General features: G+C 47.5%; 1 protein-coding gene across 6 annotated transcripts in view; it reads left to right on the top strand.

Moving 5' to 3' along the window:
• The window catches only part of sdccag8 (SHH signaling and ciliogenesis regulator sdccag8), a 31454-nt gene that overhangs the window by 11987 nt on the left and 1129 nt on the right, over nucleotides 1–18338 (top strand). For 3 of the 6 annotated variants that reach the window (XM_055502708.1, XM_041074061.2, XM_041074060.2), the window contains exons 14-17: nucleotides 3628–3755; nucleotides 6468–6648; nucleotides 7929–8060; nucleotides 18153–18279. In XM_055502708.1, coding sequence (XP_055358683.1) covers nucleotides 3628–3755; nucleotides 6468–6648; nucleotides 7929–8060; nucleotides 18153–18279 — 568 coding nt within the window. Of the gene's footprint in view, nucleotides 1–3627; nucleotides 3756–6467; nucleotides 6649–7928; nucleotides 8061–9741; nucleotides 11376–18152; nucleotides 18280–18338 lie in introns of those variants that run through there. The other 3 variants (XM_055502710.1, XM_041074062.2, XM_055502709.1) reach the window with 2 other exon arrangements.

Here is an 18338-nt window from a genome sequence, read left to right as displayed (position 1 = left end):
TGATTTGACCTTCAGCCCTTCCACATATGCTACCCATAACTATTTCTGCAGGGCACAGATTTGACACCGACGTTGAGTCCTGGGTTTCTGGATTGGGTCAGTATGGGAGCATATTGTACGTATGCTGTGTGTTTATTTTTAAAAACCACAGATGCCTGTGCTGCTAGTCCGCTCTTCCTGTGTTAAGACCACCAGGCATCTGTGCCAATTAAGACTTTTAAACTTCTCTCACTGTTTCTATTTTGTGAGCAGATACATAATGACAGAGGCCAATCAGCGGCTAATTACTTCAGTCTTCAGCCGGGAGTAAATGTGTGCCATCACAGCAACATTTTTCTGCAGGGGTCACGTGTCTTTGTGGCTGTGTGTGTGTGTGTGTGTGTGTGTGTGTGTGTGTGTGTGTGTGTGTGTGTGTGTGTGTAGGTTTATTTGTTCATATGCGTGGGAAACCATCTTTAACAGGTGCATATATCTATACATGTATTGTCTGTACCTATGCACACGTGTGTTGGAGGGCATATTTAATGTTTCTGTTAATTTAACAGTTTCTGTTTTTTGGGCACGGTTGGCTTGCCGCTGACCTTGGTGGCAGTGGGGGGGCTTTAGCGTTCCTTGAAGAAGAAAAGAGGCTTGGGCCACCCGCTGTAAACAAAGTTGACTTGCCGACAGATGGATTGAATGACAGAGAGGCTAACTGAGCCAGGAACGGGCCTGGCAGCACCGCACTGAGCGGAGAGAGAGAGGGAGAGGGAGAGGGAGGAGGGAGAGAGAATGAGAGAGATAAAGGGGGGTGGGAGGGGAGGGAGTAGAAAGAAGAGGTGGCCAACAGGAGAGGAGGTGTGAACAGGTGCAGGGCCGCTGAAGGAAGAACCAGCAGATGGAGAGAGACACAGCCAGTTTAGTTACAGGAAAACAGGGTGGGAGGGAAAAGAGGAGGGAGAGATGGAAACGCAGGAGAAAGAATGCGAGCAGAGATGAGAATGCTCTGGACAAATAGACGGACAGTTCGAAATGAGAGCAGGGAGTAGAGTAAATCATAGGAGAGAGGGCATCAGGCGGCCTCACGAACAGATCAGGGCGACGTAGGGGGGCGTGATTGACTTCCATCACCTTGAGGTTTAATAAAAATGTGCTAAAACACATTGAGGTGTGTGAGAGAGAATTGTATAACACCGTGTGTCATCTGCCGCACGAAACAATTCAGATGTTTATTGTGCACATCCCCAGCGATACGCAGCGCGGCAAATGTTCAATATGTCGCCTCGCTTTGTGCGCGCGCGCCCGTCCACCGTTGGCAGCGTCCTTCAGAGGCCTCCGTCCCCGCGTCGCTGTCGCACATCAGCGCGCTCACACATACGCACAAGTCGCCTTTGCGGTTCAAACTGTTGAATATTAATGCGCTCGGATTGATGCAGTCTATCAGAAATAGCTGTGGATGCACTGGAATTCCTCCACTGAAATGAGTCATCACAAGTGTCACCGTTTTGAGCCGCGGAGCTGCGAGCAAATAGTTAACAGTTGTAATTTTATAGTACGGCATCGGTTCGTTTCAGTCCAAGCGTCTCGGCATCGAGTCTCACAAATCATGTCAGCCTCTCTCGCGTTTGGCTGTTTTTGCAGCGTTTGTCAATGTCTTGCAACAAAGACGCTTGTTTGTCTCAAACAAAGTTTGATTTTGCGTGTTTGTGCTCCACAGGTGAGTGAGGCGCGCAGTTTTTCCTTTCTCAGAACCAAGTCTTTCTCCACTTTAGTCCAAACAGCGGTCAGCGGTGTCTGCTGTTGGCGAGCGCGTCCAATTCCTCCAAGTCCACCGTCTGACTCCAATTTGTGCTTGTTTTCTGATAAACCGCGGCATTTGGTGGTTCTGGCGTGGGATGCCGGCTGCACCATGGGGTGCCGCAAACTCCGCGCTTGGTCAGGCCCTGGCACCCCACATCTAATGGGCAACAGCTTGAATAGTGCCCACTTAGGCAGGCAGTGTGGGCTGGGGCCCCTCTTCATCACTGCTGCTTCAGCCATGTAGTCAGCCAGCCACCGCCTCTGCCACCTCCCACTTACCCAGCAGCCACTGTACCTGGCGGCAGCCCCAGAGCCATTCCAGCCTACCTTAGGCCGCTGGCCCATGCAGCTCTCCCCATACTTATCAAGCTGTCCTACGGTGCATCAGGCCAGGCATATACAAACAGGCCCAGCTCTCGGCTAACTCAACATTCAGTCTGTTGCCTCATAGGCCCATACTAGTGTTCCTGCCATCGGCTGCATCCCAGAGCCTATTCACCAATTAGCTGGAAGGCAGATTATTGTCCGGGGAGAATCGTCCAGCTCCAGGCGCACAGATTCCGCCTCTGCTCTGCCCCATCGGCCCCAAACACTTGCTCCAGGGCTTGGCCATCTACTGACATGCCTCCTTTGCGTTCGGGTTTTTATTCTTTTGACAGTTCCCCTCAGCAGCCATTTTGTGAGAGCATTTAGCAAGCGATCATCTTGCACTTGTTCGGCTACAAAATGGTGTAGAACTTCACCTGACTCCCGTTTCAATGCTCAGGCCCTTTATTACAGTGATACCAGCCCTCACCTGCAGTGACTCTGTCCTGCTCCGCTCTGCTCCATAGTGTAGTTCATTAGGTAGCGTTTGTTCAGGAAGCCGGTAGATGCCAAATGTATAGCTCTGTCTTTTTTCTATCTTCTGCTTTTTATCACCCTCCTCTTCTTTGCCACCACTCTATTGCTGACTGCTGGAACTTTCTGGCGGACTGTCTGATGCTAATTGGTGGGTAAACAGGTCTGGTGTGAGTCCCCCCCCCCCCATCATACACAGACACACACACATAGACATACACAAATACACACGGCCCCCTGGAACCTCTTGCAGGACCAAATGGCTGGCAACGCCTGCCCGCCATCTCCCGCTGAGCCCTGGTGTGCGCTTTGGTGGCTCAGGCTGCTGTTCAAGCCCAGCGGGGGTTCATTCACTCGCACACTCATACGCATACAGACACACACATTCTCCTTGTGTCCCCTGCACACCCGCCACCCGCTTTCACACCCCAGACAGCAGGACAGCAGGAGAACACACACACACACACATACGAAGGAACAGACAGACGCGGTCACTTTAGAGATGCAGGCCAAGCGCTGTAGGGGAGAAAAGTTTTCACTTAAACTGGAGAATTCTCTCTTCATTAGCGCCTTTGGACTTCAGGAAGAGTTCTGTTTATTTGTTCGTTTTTTCGTGTCTTTGTAGTTTTTCTTTTCTTCCCTTCTTTGTCTGTTCCTCTGTTGTTTGGGTACGTTTGGACTTTGTTAAGTTAGAAAGTTTTGTTCAAACAGGAGTGAAAATGTGGTGTTCAAAGCCAGCGAGGATGAGCACCTCCGCGTGCGTCTTACCTTCTCGATGTTGATTCGGAGACAAATGAAAGTGGAGATTGGATTTTTGTGATCACTAACAAATACGTCTGCACCTCGTACTATGAAATCACAGGGTTATTCTTATTCTTCACGTACTTATGTCATCCTAGTCTGATAAATTTACCTGTTTACATTCAGTTCAGTTTTATTCACCTCTTCACTCTACACGATACATTCTATCTGTCTATTCACTATGTTTTTTAACGTTTTCCTACACAGACAGGACCTGGAGAACGCAGGACGGGCCCACAAGGAGGAACTGAGTTCTGTGGTCCTTTCAGCGCGGGACAGGGAGCGAGAGCTGAATGTACTTCTGGAGCAAACAGAGTCTCAACACCAGCAGAGAGGTCAGTGGCTTCACCCACAGTGGCATCAGTGGTCCGGGCCAGATGTGTTAACGTCTTATCCCACTGTCCACGTCCCACCTCTCTGACCTCATCTGATCCGTGTCAGGACCTACATAACAAACACCGGATGTACGTTTCCCCTGCTTTACCACATTTTGTTGTTGTGAGATCACAGTGATGCATCAGGACCAAATCTTTATCCATCACTCTGTACAGTTAAACAACACTTTATCTTTTAGTTGTCTTCTCTATCAACATATTAATTTTACGTGAAGCAGCAGTGGATCAATATCAATAAATTATTTTCACTGCACTGAGAAAATTGAATATTGTCTTTTGGCCATGGGCACGCTAGCGCTGCAGAACATCTCCACAGGGCCACGTTAAATGGAAGTCCGTTACCCCAGACTGCCGTTAGCTTTTTGAACGGTGTAGTGTGTTATGAGAAGGAGCTGAACAACATATTCTCATGGATCTCACAGTCACAGTTGAAACAACAAAGAGTAAAACAGCGGAGTTGATCAGGGTCAGATACAGAACCACCCCCTTCAGCTGGAGAACGCTTGGCTTGTTCCGTCGTACTGTTCCACCTTGCTTCCATCCACACCGTGGGCAGAGTGGGAGGGGGAAGCTAAATCTAAACAACATAAGAGTGAGCCGACGTGACCTCAGAAGAGCAGAACGGAGCAAAAGGGAAGGTCTGAGAAGCAAAGCGAGAATAGCCGGGCCGAGCAGAGGGAAGGTGATGGGTGCAGAGCAGAGAGACCCAGCTCAGAGCTCTCTGTCTGCCTGCTGCTGCTAGCACATCTGTTGCACCATCTGTACCACCTCCACCCCCCCACCACCCGCCCTCAACCACTCTTCCGCTCGTTTCTCCTATCTTTTTATTTACCTGTGGTTCCCTTCAACAACCAGGGAGCCTGCTGGTACGCAGAACAAAGATGGAGTGTAGAGAGAGGAACGGGTGGGGGTGGGGGGGGAATACAAAGGGTTTGTTTTTGGCGCGTATCGGCAGCACACATGTTGTCTAAAGAGAGCTGACATCAGAGCACAGCAGGAAACTGTGGATGGGGAGGGGATGGAGGGGTGGACGTCCTTTAGTAGCTCGCATCACTTCCTCTCCCCGTGCAACCCAACAGACGAGCTGGATAATTAGCTTTCTTGCTCTCCAAATCCCGCCTCTCTGTCCGTCCGCTTGTCCTTCCATCCATCCGTCCCCCTCTCCCTCCTTCCACACTCCCTCCCACCACTTTTTTTGTTTCTTTTTTTGAGTCAATGTGTACAGAGCAGCCTCTAGATGATATCAGATATTTGTTTCTCTCTGTCTCTTCCTCCCTGCCTCGCTTCGTCCCTCCATTCCTCCCTCCCTCATTTTTCCTCTGTTTGTTTCCAGTGCCAGTTCTGCTGTGTTTCTGTGTCCCAGGGTTCTTTTTGGCCTACGCATGGCCAGACACATTCAAAGCCTGTTCAGCTAATTAGCATTCTTCATGCAACTTTTTCAGCACTGACCAAACTTTGAGTATACAGTACATATGAGGCATGATTGTGACTTTGCGTGGTTTAGTTTCAGCTCTTTAGCGTCTAATGTGTGGCGTCCATGCATGTCAGTGATTGGGCAGAGGTTAGAGGATGACAGAGGGTGCATGGAGGAAAAAAGACGATGCGGCTGTGAAATATTAAATTCTAAGCTAAAAGAGCTTTTGGCCTTCACACTTCCTTTAGTTTTCATTTGCTTTTTTGGACTGCGATTCAAGTGCAGTCCAATTCCAGCCTGCAGGTAAATATATGTATCATAGCAGAAATCTACTATCATGCTTTTTGTCTCTCCCCCCACCGTTATCTCCTGCACACAAAAAAATAAAACTCTTCACAAGTCTCAGCTACTTTTCAAAGACTGCGAGTCCTTGGTGTTTTTGGTTTCGGTTGACAGTAACAGAATGCTGGAGCAGGTGGATCATTTCCTCAATCCAAACGGCAGCCATTGTTATTTTAAAAGAGCAGACATATGTTGGAGAGTGGAACGTGGACCATTTCAAAGGAATGTTGAAAGCCCAGTGTTGGATTGTTCAGAAAGAGGCCCCCATGAGCGAATGAGGACGTGGCAGGAAGGGTGGAAAGGAGAAAGAAAGTGCTTTCAAACAAACAATTCCCTCTTTTTCTCCTTCTCGTGTCCTCACACGCTTTATATTTCTATTCTCTGTTCTCTGCATTTCTGCTTTTCTCTCTACATCTCCTGTTGTTTGAACAGTGTCGGTTCTAATGTAAATGTTGACAAAAGCATTTTTGGGAATACATTCAAAGTGACATATGTATCTTGCCGTCAGTGCATCTTTTACTACATTGGGTTTCATTGTTCTGGTCAGCGTAGATGTGTCTGCTTAGCCTTCTCTCATAAATGTGAGTGCTACAAAATTAACATAGCAGTCTCTTATTTATTGAAATGCAAAGCTTCAATCTTTTCTTGTACGATCAAATTAAATCCTGGTGCTGCATCTGTGAATGAAAGAAGCAAAAGACAGTTTTTGAAAATATTCAGATGACAAAGGATGATTTCAGCAGCATTTTCTACCCCAGCTCTATGTATTGGCCCTGTTTTGTTCTCCAGTTACTAGGGGCATTTACTCTGTTAGGCCTCTCTCTCTCGCCGGCAAAACATGTAAATAACAACTTCATAAAATGCGATTTAGATTGTGGATTCAGGATCCCTGTCAGTTTTTGTGCAGCTAGGACGTCTGAGCTCCCCCAACACGCTTCAGCAGACCGCTCTCCCTTGGTTGATTGCAGTTGGAGAGCTGGACGACCTACTGAGCTCCCAGAACTCCCTGATCAAGAAGCTGAAGGACGAGTGCTGCAAACTTGGTGTCAAACTGGAAGAACTGACAGAAAACAGCAGGTTAGTCTGTTGTTTCCCTTTTTTTCACTACAGTTCCTGTCCTAGCTGAGTGAATTAAAGTCCCTGGTGGTTGTACACATGTATCTTTAGCCCTTTAGAGCCCTTAGGTGACTCTAGAAGTCGCAGTGCTGCTGGAAGCTTTCCGTCCATGTATTTGTTCCTATCTGCTGGATGCCCATGTCATCATTTCATGAAGCGTCATCTATCCAGGCTGTTTGGACAGAGTGTGTCAGCGTACTACATACTGCTTTCCAGTCTGACCTGTTTTCTTGTTAACCTGATGCTACAGTAGTCACAGCAGGCCTGCGCAGCGCTCCATCTGGGCTGCCTGTCTGTGCGTTTGTGCTTGCATGTACTCATATGAGTGTGTATGACAGTGACCCTGGGCCCAGTGTCCTGTCAGCTGTTGGAGCTGTGCTGCACATTAGTCACATGACAGCCCCCAATCTGGCCCTGCCAGACTGCACTGTCCTCACCAGCCACAGGACACAGGAACACAATATACAACAAAGTACCCTGTGTTCTTATGGATGGACATCAACAACCACATGTGTCGCTGTGTGCGCGTGATCACTGCTCTAAGGCGGTGGACGTCTTCCTGCCAGCAGGACTTTCTACACAGTACATGCCCTGGTGTAATGGCTCATACCTTACATCTGCATGTGTGTTGTGCAGTTCATCAGCAGTGATTTGTGCCTCGGGTTGTTTGAGCTCCTGGAGTCTAAGCCCAGTGTTGCGGTTAAAGTCCTGCTGGACCGCCTCAGTCGAGCTAAATGAGGTTACGCTGAGGCAGAGGCAGGAAAATGAAGCAAACTCTGAATTGTTTTCAGTACTTAGTCTGACTGGCTGCTCGCTGCTACAGGAGCAGACCTGCTAATTGGCCAGTTTAAGTTTACGAAGCAGAAAATGGGGTTCAGAGTGTTTGGTGGCCTAGTGGTTAAGTGGTTATGCACACCACATACTGTAACTGTGGCATCCACACAAGGATCGCTGTGGCATGTTATCATCCCGGTCTTTCTCTTCTCACTTTGTCGTCACTGCAAAAAAAACAAAAAAACAAAAAGGATGTAGTAGTGTTTGTAGAGGTTGGTTGGGAGATTTATGTTCTCATTTATTTATCACAGTTAGATCTTTAGATGTCTTTTCTATTCTTGATGATGTGTGCGCTAGAAAGCACTTCCACAAACTAATTGAACTTTATTTAGCTCTATTTCTGTGGTGACCAACTGATGCGTTGGCATGTAATGCTTTGCTTCGCGACAATGTCTGTGTGTATTCAGGAGTGAGTTGGAGCAGCTGGGCCTGGAAAAGCAGCACCTAGAGGAGACCGTGCAGAGTCTGAGAGCCCGGTGCTCCGTCATGGAGGAACAGTGCGTCCAGCACGGCCGCATGCACCAGCGCATGAAGGACAGGTAGGCGAGCGTAGAGAAGCGCACGCACGTGCACATGCGCACGCACACACACACGCGCACACACACACACACGCGCACACACACACACACAGTACATCGTTGTGTAGTTCTAGTCTGATCCGGATTAATTAATTCCTCAATCAAGGTTATGATGTCATGAACATGTCTTAACATTATCTCCCAGTTTTTATTCGATTAAATGCTGGCATTTACAAACGTACAAAGTGGTTGCTGGCATTACAGCGTAGCGGCAGCACCATTGTCTGCCCCAGCATGGGTGTGACGCACAAATCAAGATCAAAAACTTCTTTTAATTACTGGAATCACGGCGGCCGTGTTGGAGTTGGTGCTGTGAAAGTACTTGTTAGTTTGAATTTCTTGCTGTTTGGTGGCGCAGCAGCCTCACAACACAGTGGTGTTGTTCCCAGTCCATCGTCAAGCGGGCCTTTATCTGCACATCTAGTGTCTTATGAGAACGGTTTTATTTTATTCTCGTACAGTCTGTGTAAAGGCCACATTTTTAAAAAGGTAGTTCATCTGTTTTCTGTTACATTAAAATGCATCAAAACTTTATTTTGAAAACTTGCTACAGACTATAATGATTAATTTTAAATGGAACAACTGTACAGTATGTAACAGTCTGACAATAAATCCCTCATTCACTGTTTTTACCTAAAAAGAAAAATAATTAAAATGAAATGTAAAAATTTATTTTATTTTTACACAATTGTTAATTAGACAATTGTTTAATTTTCAGATTACTGACTGAACCTTCTTGAATATAAATATTTGTTGTTTTTTACATTCTCTAATATTTAAAGTTTAATATGAATATTTGAAATTTGGACAAAACAATGTAAGCGCTGTTCTACACGTCTGATTTAAAATGCTGCACAGATCTCAGCCCTCCGGTGCTGCACATGCCTTTGCTGCTGCGTCTTACGTTTTCTCCTGCACCTTTTGGGGGCGACATAAAATATACAGTAGGACAGCGCATCCGTTTTCCACCGAGGAATTGTGAAGCTCGGTTACAGCGGTGACAAATAAACCTAGAGCACTTTGTAGGAGGAAGTGGGTAATTTTGGACGCACAGACTTATAAAAGCAGCGACGAAACTGCTGCCGTCTTAGGCGTGTGCTGCGCTGTCAGCGAGTGTGTGAAGAGTGTGCGTGCGTGATCGGAGCATCTCTTCCTCCCTGAGTGTCTCCACAGGGCGCCTGGCGCGCAGCCTGCCTCTGAATTAGTGGGTTAGGTTGTGTGGGTGTCGTTGCCCCACTCTGCAAGATCTCTACCCCAGTGCCCCCCTCAACCAACACCACCTTCTTCTTACACACAATGGAACACACAAACTTGCTCACCCTCTTCTCCTGCTCCACCACTGACACTACATATTGTCTACCACCCACCGGTGTTAACCTGACGACAGTCAGGCGCTGCCAAAAAACAAAGTTTAACCATGTCACAGCTGTCTCCTCCCCGTGTGTGACTATGCTTTGTGCTTCATAGAAAGGAAAACAATCTAAGTTGTGTGAAGTATGAATATTCTGTATGTTTCTACACATATGTTGGTGTGTGTGTGTGTGTGTGTGTGTGTGTGTGTGTGTGTGTGTGTGTGTGTGTGTGTGTGTGTGTGTGTGTGTGTGTGTGTGTGTGTGTGTGTGTTGCTCTTGCATGTTCTCAGGAGGGTTAGCAGAGTAGGAATCCGACTGCCAAAAGTGGATTGGCTGGGAAGTTGGCAACTAACTTCTCTCTTCTCCCAACTGAACCACGATAATCACTCTTGGCATTTAGTGAGTTTTATTTTCTGCTTTGACACTTAGTTGGTTGATGAATCCTCCTGATATTTAAAAATCTCTCGAGTTCAGTTCTACATGAGGTCACTTTTAGAGTGACAATTAAGCCGCTTGACCACATTTTGTGTTTGATTTCTAGAGGTAATTCTTCTGGTTGGAAGTGTGCGCGTTCACCGATGCATTAATTAGCTTTAGGCAGTAAATACATGCATTTGTGGTGTTTATTAAATTTTAAAGTGATTTAGTAAAAGGAGGTGCAGCAGAGAGACGATGTGTAACTCACATTTACCTTCACAGTTCTATGTAACTGTATTTATTAATGTCCTGTAACAAATCTAAAACAATAGACACGCAATATTTTCCTCCTATCGCTTTGATTCGAGTTTAATATTTATTTGCTAATATAAACGATCTCCAGCTTTTATTGCTCCGCTGAGCGATAGAGGGCTCGTATGTGTGCGTGTGCATATTGGTGCGTGTCAGTCTCTCCATATGGTGCCGTCCTGGCCCTGAATAACATGCGTGTGCTCATAACGATCCGCTGGCGTGTCCATACATCGGGTATACGTCGCCGGGTCCCCCGCGGGTCCCCGCGGGTCCCGGGTGCTGGTCGGGCGCCCTGCCGCGTCGCTCGGGGGTTAAGGTGTATGTGTTAACAAGCTGGTGCAAGTGGGTTCAATATCCAGCGCCCCGCCCCTCCCCACAGCCTCTCCACCGGCCTGCAATCTGTGCTGCGAAGAGCGGCAACAGCGCACCACGCACAAAACATTTGGAAAATCAGCTTGATTTATTTTTACATGGGCAAGCTGATTGCCAAACTACACAGGGGTTTTAGCACACAATGTTTTGCTGCACCATTTAATTATTTATTTCACTATTTCTGTGTTGTTGTTTTTTTTTTCCTCCTCCGTTTTTTTTTTCATTTTTTTGGAAATGAAGGAGTGGAGCAGCCGAGCAGCCAGTTACGCTTGGAGCGCGTCAGATAATCAATTGAAGGTTATTATTTTGACTAAAAATCGCATTTTGCTATTGAAGACATGTTTTATATTTAGCTACCTTCAACTCTTTAACAATCTTTATTTGGTTCTTGACCTCTTTTATGGTTAATAATCAGCTTTTTATCAAACTGAAAAAGAGCAGGTGATGAATAAACTACAGTGTTGTCATCATGAAGCGCCTCCGTTTGCTTGGTCGAAAGGCCAGGTCCTTATTATTGACCTTACTGAGACTGTGAAGAAACGACGTAACAATAAATATGTTGATCGCAGTTGAGCGCTGTCTTGCAGCCACAGTTAATTGCGATACAACCACATGTTTAAAATAGAAATGAGAAGTAAACTTTTTGGAAATTCTTTTTTACTGTAGGTTAAAATAATTGTTGGGCTTTAGGGTTAGAAACACTGGTCTCTGATTTCTCTGCTGGTTCCTTTTTACATTTCTTTAACCGTAACGTCTTCTTGCCTCTGCTCGCCTCCCCCCTCTCCTCCCCCCAACTCACCCTTTTCCTCTCTCGTTATCTCTTTTCACTTTACCCTTTTCTTACTCTCCAACTTTACTCTTCTCTCTTCTCCTCCTCCCCTCTGCTTTCAGTACCAAACACCACACAACCCTTTCTCACCCCACAGCTGTTCACAGGCTGTTTCACCAATTATCACTATGCATGTGCACACTTAGGGCGCACACACACGGCAGACAAACATAACACCAACGCCTGCTTCAGCGGCGGCAGAGCGCGTTTCTCAGCCGCGAGTGTGCGCGCGCACGTGCAGGAGTGTGTGTTAAGTGTTTAAGCGAACACAAAGCTCACTGCGCAGACCTTTAAGGAGAGCAGCAACATATACGCAGATGTGCCTGTAGATCCACAGGCTTCACTCGGCCATATGGCCTCCACAAAGAAAGATGGTGCGTGCGTCTGGAGGAGAGCAGGAGGGAGGGAGGAATGAGTGAGGGATGGAGGCCCATGTGTGGCATGAGCTGTGCAAGCAGTTGTTGAAGTATGTATGCCTGTGGATGTGTGTGTGCGCTCGCAACAGAGGCTCCAGGAGATCGGTTAATGGAACAAATGGTCGCGACGGGCCGGGAAGGAGGAACAGGCTTGCTGCTACCGCGGGCGGACATCGAGCCCCGGGCGAGGGCTGCTTCATCTGGGCTCCTGCCACACACACTCGAACACACCCTCTGTCAGCCCCCCTCCCCACCCCCAGACACACAGTGTGCTGCCATGCCCCAGAAGCGAAAGGACGCTCTTCGCAAAACTTTTCATTTGCAAATTAGTTGGCACAGGCTGCGCCGAAGAAAACAGGGCAGCTTTCATTTGTCTCATCTGTGTGTGTTTGTGCATCTGTGTGTATGATGGGCTGCGACTGCGTGTATGATCTGAGAGCTGCCGGGAGACGGGGGGCTGGTGACAAGTAGGACACTAATACACACTCAAACTTCTGATCATTACCCCCCGCTAACCTGAACATCGCTGCTGCCACTTGAAGTTTAGGTTTTTAAATCAATTTTTTAAATTTTTATACACAGAGAAAATGACCAGTTAGATTTTTTTTTAAAGCAGGAGTTTATAAAAAAATAGACATTAAACCTAAAACGAGAGAATTATAAAGTCAGTAAAAGGACAAAAATCCAACGAATAGATTTATATTATTAGCTTTTCTTTAAGAAGCGCATGTGTGTTCCAGATGTGAACCACGGAGCCACGTCTCAGGCGGCTCTGAGTCCGGTCGGCCGCCGTCCTTTGTTCCTCCCTCGCGCCCGTGCTCTTACCGATGGATGGCGCTGATCAGTTGTTGTCCCCCTTCATCTCCGTCTTCCTTCTCTCATCCTTCCCCCAGCTGGCTCCCGTAGCCGGGAGCAAGCGCAGGGCGGCCTGCTGAAAGAGCATTGTCAAACGGTGGCTTTACAGCTCTATTACGCACGCACGCGCACGCACGCGCACACGCGCACAGACGCACAGATTTGCAGCTCAGATGTCGGGCTGTAGCCAGAGGCTCGCAAGCTGGAGCGTTAACTGTGCAAAGCATCACATCTCGAGCCCCAGTCGGTGACACTCGCTAACACTACTTCATAAAACTACAACCAAAGTCGTGCAGAAACACCTGCCCCTTCTTTAGCGAAATGTTAAATGTAACAACAGCAGAAACACTTTAATGCCAGGAAAGCAAACACGAACGTAAGACATAAAAAGAGTCAACAGGCCTCACGGCAGGAAACTCTTTGACATTGAATAGAAGATATCACAGCCTGCAGCAGCAGCGAACCTCTGTTAACACAGTGACAAAATCAAAGCTGGAGCAGCTTCTGTGCCTTTACAGCTTTGTGATTAAAAGTCAGGTTAGAAGCGTATTTCTGACGCTCCCCTTGAACTTTCCACATGTTGTTTTTTGTTACTTTGCCAGGAGCATTTTTATTTTCCACTTTCTGGTATTTGTGAATTGATCCTCCCTTTACGGGATCAAATTAAATAATTTTATACCTGCCATTATAGAGGTGATTTGAGTTTACATCTTCTCACTTTTAGTATTTATATTTCTTATTTAAGCAGCAGAAAAACTACATATACTGTAGTTTAAAGGCAGTTCTGTACATGAAAGAAACCCAGAAAAAAACAAACTTTATCGATTGAATAAACAAGGCGGCCGTTATGGTTTGGTGGTTTTTGTGGAGTTGAGGTGTGAGGCCTGTCTGCTTCTCCTGCAGCTCTTGCATTTAGTGAGGCAGGCAGCTTTTCAAGCCAAATACGCCAATTTCCTTTTTGGCATTCGCACTCTGCATCAACTTAACTGTCATGTTTGTTGGGATTAATTTCACGTGTTCAAATGTTTAAATTAATTTAAAGTGAAGTTCTATTTCAATTTGATGCATAATTCAACCAGTTGTAGCAATAATTAAAAGTAGAAAAGGTGTAAAAATATTTTGCACTGGTAAAACTTTTTCTTTTAAACTGTAAATTAAAAAAATAAAAGGATTCATCTTACAGTTTTAGTGATGTGTTTATTTAGTCAGTTATAGTTTAGTTTATTCATTTAACATCACTATGTGTAAGCAATTTGATTTTAACTGGCACATTAGAGATGATTATGATTGTTGTTCTGCTGCCTCATAATTAAGAATTTATACTGTATAATACTGAGATTTACAGAAATGCCAGGAATATTGCAGGAGTCACCATTAAGAAAAAGCATCTTTTTCTAGAGATAATCTAGACAGTTTAAGATGTCGGGACATTAACGAGAGGAACAGTAAAGGAGAAGGAGTCGTCTCCTCCGGTTTAAAACACGGCGTCTCAACCGCGCTCCCGCGTTAAACGAGTACGTTGGAGCAACAACTGGCACGACAGGTTGACGGAGAGGAGCACGGCCTTCGGGCTCGCACACACACGCCTCTAAATGCAGTTGTGTGTCTGCCAAGGTTTAGCTGGAGCGGTGGGTGGTGAGCGTGGGGACGGTGGGCCGGGGCAAAGTGTGTGTGTGTGTGTGTGTGTGTGTGTGTGTGTGTGTGTGTGTGTGTGTGTGTGTGTGTGTGTGTGTGTGCGTGCAGCTGCATCCTTCCTGCCCCTGGCAGCGCTGTTGTAACCAGGCAAATCCAGGCCGTCTGCCGCCGATCTCCACCACCTAGGGCCACACACACACACACACACACACACACACACACACACACACACACACACACACACACACGGAGGCGGCCACAGCTCGTCCCAGTCTGTGCTTTAGGATCGACTTTGACTTTGACTTTCACATTTTTCATAGTTGTCTGTGTTTGTGTGTTATTAAAAAGTTAAAATGAGTTATTTAAATTGTGGCACAAGTTTAGTTTTATTTTCTTCAGCGGTCAGTGAGTTTACTCACTGGTTCTTTGGTCGTCTGATGATGTACGACCTGTGTAGTAAATATTTTCTGACCGTGAGACGCTCCGCATGGTGCTTGTAGTCACACATTCAAACCGAGCTCGTGACGGATGTTTCAGAAGCATTTCTCTGTATTTGTGACGTGACGTTAGCACTTTCCCTTCGGACCGTGCCTCCAGGACATACGCCGCTCCCACCTGTAAATAAATATGCAAACACAGACAAACACACACAACAGAGAGACACTAGCTGTGGGCTATGACTGATGTACACCACAGAGAGGTAACAGTGTCTGTGTGTGTGTTGTAATTAATCTCCTTACAGTAGCAGCAGTCGGTGGAGAGCGCTGCGGTTCGAGGTGCAGATTGTGAGCAGAGTTTGATTATTGGGCCGTCAGGGGAAATTACTGCAAATTGCCTCGCAGCAAAAACTTGCTTTTTATTATGTCTGCTGGAAAGCAAAACGCACTCTTAGTGCCACGACTGCTGCGGAAGCTGCTCCAGGTATTTTTAGAGGCTCATTGAGGAGTTACTTCCACGCGGCGCGGACGCGTGCCCGCGTGTCAGTGAACTGTGGGATCCAGCAGGTGGTGTCCTTTCACCAGGTCAGTGGGGGAGGATCTCCTGCTCTAATCCCCCCTTCATCCACCCACTCGCCCCACAAGCAGCCGTGAGCCGGGCCAGCGGCGGGAGGGGAGGGGAGGGGAGGCGAGAGCCGGAGCCGGAGCCCTCTGCGTGCCCTCCTTCGTGTCATCGAGGCCCAGAAACGGTCGCAGCCTCAACGTCGAAACCTTGAGTTATGCCTCTACCTGTGAACGCGCCCCGACTCCCTCCTGCGCTCGCTAGGTTCAGATCAGGCAGAGGAAGCCTGTGTGTGTGTGCGTGTGTGTGTGGGCGGGGGCGGGGGGTTAGTTAGGCCAGTGCTCGGGCATTAAGCCGTATTAAGCCCTAATTAATGAATGTGCCAGTCGATGGAGGCCAGTTATTGGATTTGCTGCTTTAGCTGCTGGAAGGAGCGCTACCTTAATCACAAGCACACACACATCCCTCTGAGACGGGGTATGCAAGGTGAGACCGGAGCTGGATTAGTGTGTGTGTGTGCGTGTGTGTCTGTGTGTGCGTGTGTGTGTGTGTGTTTTATTAGAAGGCCAGAGGTTGGCGGCTCTCTGGTTAGACAAACTGAGCGCCTGCCGTGTGTGTGTGTGTGTGTGTGTGTGTGTGTGTGTGTGTGTGTGTGTGTGTGTGTGTGTGTGTGTGTGTGTGTGTGTGTGTGTGTGTGTGTGTGTGTGTGTGTGCGGGTACACACACCAGGGTCAGAGCTTTACTCACCACATTACATAAACCTGCAGCTGCTTTAATGCTTTAAACATCTCGGGCCACGACCTGGCCGGCTGATTTACTGGCAGACTGGTGCATCTGAACGCCTGTTGGCATTTTGCTGCAGTGTTTGAAAACAACTGCAGGAATTTGTCTCATTTGTAAACGCTAACATGATGAAGGATTGTTATAAATTACCCAAGGGTTCACGCTCTGTGTAGCCTAATGCTAACCTGTGTGCTAAATATTTACCCCTTAGTGTGTGAACATTATCATTACTGTAGGTCAGAATGAGCTTTCTCTGTCAGCAGGTTATGCTTCACCTCAGAGTAGTGACTTATAATATGGCTTCTTTCTAGAGTCACAGTATCCAGATCAGCAGTAGGTGATCTGGGTCCTGGTTAATAACCTGTACTGACCTTCAGGCCTGTCTGTGTGAACTCAGACTGTAGGATGTTTAGGACGCGTACATGCATGAAGACCAGAGGTTGTGACTGGGTAAAGTTTGGCATTTTCTCCATGTGACTCAGATCAGTTTCATCCTACAGGCCCTCGCTCACATTCACAACACTTCCCTCATCAAACATTTACAGCTTCAGAACAACAGGCCCTGTCTCTGACCTTTAGGTTCTCGATATCTCCTCCATGCGTTCGATCTGCACGCGTGCGAGATGGCAGCGCCCCGCTGCGTCTTACTGCATGATGGCGTGGGAGGAGAGAGAGGGAGAGAGAGAGCGAGGGGGCGGCTGGTCAGGACAGCTTGGCAGCCGGCTGCAGGAACACCAGGCGAGGGGGGGGGGCAGTTAAAGCCCTCGGCCTCCAGGACTGGACGGAGCCTCAGGGTCTGAGCTTAAACACCCAGCGGGTCCTCCGACAGGATGGAGAGGGGGAGAAGAGCCATAGAGGCTGCGCTGCAGATGGGTGGAAAGACTGAGTCACAGGTTCCTAATGAAACGGGGCCGAGCCCATAATGAAGAGGAGAAAGTGGAGAGGACAGGGAGCAGGGAGCAGACTGGGATGTTCGCCCTCCCCGTCTGTCTCACAGGCAGCGCTGCCTCTGCCAACATGACCAGCAGGGCAGGGGCATCTGTCTGCACCCCCCCCCCCCCACCTCTCGCTGGGTCGCGCTGCCCTGAGGCCTCGTTATTCCTGCCTTACTTGTCTTAAGATGTCAAAACCGTGACGACAACACGAAAGACGGTGAATATGTCAGTTTTTAATTTGTGATGTTTCAAGTTGAAAGAAATCCTAATTGTCGCGGAAAGATTAGAAAAAAAGACAGAAAGTCTTTATCTGTTGTGGCCCAAGCCTCAATGGGATTATTGAATAATTATCTCCATCTTATCTCACTTTAAAATCTAAGATGTCTGAGCAGAGACCTGTCTTAAAGGATCTGGTTTAAGTCGGGTTTAGTTTCAGAATAGAAACAAATCTTCTAGCAAGCGTCCCTAAAATATGTGCATGTGTCACAGGAATCGGGATAAATACAAGATTGCTGGTTGAATATGCAAATATGGATTCAAGTGCTGACAGTGTCCTGTGTGTGTGAATGAGGTTAGTGCTCCAATGGGAGGAGGGGGGGGGGGCGGCTGAATGAACGGGTGAAATAACAGGCTGGTGGGAAATATCTTCACCTCCACACACACTGTTCAAAGCTGCTTCCCCCTGAAGCCCAGCTGGAAACACACACACACACACACACACACACACACACACACACACACAAAGCACTGAAAGAGTTCTTTGTCCCAGGAGCGACCGTGTCACTGGGGACACGCTAATTGGGACGTCCTAGAAACGATGAACACGCTTCTTCATAACTTCCTCACCAGGCTTTTTGGATGTCGACACAAACGTGCTGTTGTGTTACGTTCATTGTTGTTTCGAGGCGTCCGTATCCACGTCTCTCCTCTCTGCTCCCGCATCACCTGCTTGACTAGAAGGAGAGAACACACTCAGATGTCATATCTGTGTAAACGCTGTTGATTATTTGATCAACACAAAGTCAGTGATATTAAAATGTCTTTGTGGATCGAGTTCTTTCAATATTTACAACATTTGGTTTTATATCAGCCAGGAGGGCATGTTCCTCGAACACTCTTTCAGTCAACACTGCGTGTGTGTGTTGCAGGCTGCAGCAGTTGGACCGTCACTGTCAGAGCAGCGCCCAGCAGGTGTGTGAGCTGCTGGCCAAACAGAACCAGCTGATGCAGGAGAGAAACACACTCACGGAGGAGATGCAGAACCTACGCGTCGAGGTAGACACACACACACACACACACACACACACACACACACACACACACACGGGTGAGTG

The sequence above is a fragment of the Betta splendens genome, chromosome 15, assembly GCF_900634795.4.
Source record: "Betta splendens chromosome 15, fBetSpl5.4, whole genome shotgun sequence".
Taxonomy (NCBI): domain Eukaryota; kingdom Metazoa; phylum Chordata; class Actinopteri; order Anabantiformes; family Osphronemidae; genus Betta; species Betta splendens.
This window is presented reverse-complemented; position numbering and strand designations above follow the sequence as displayed.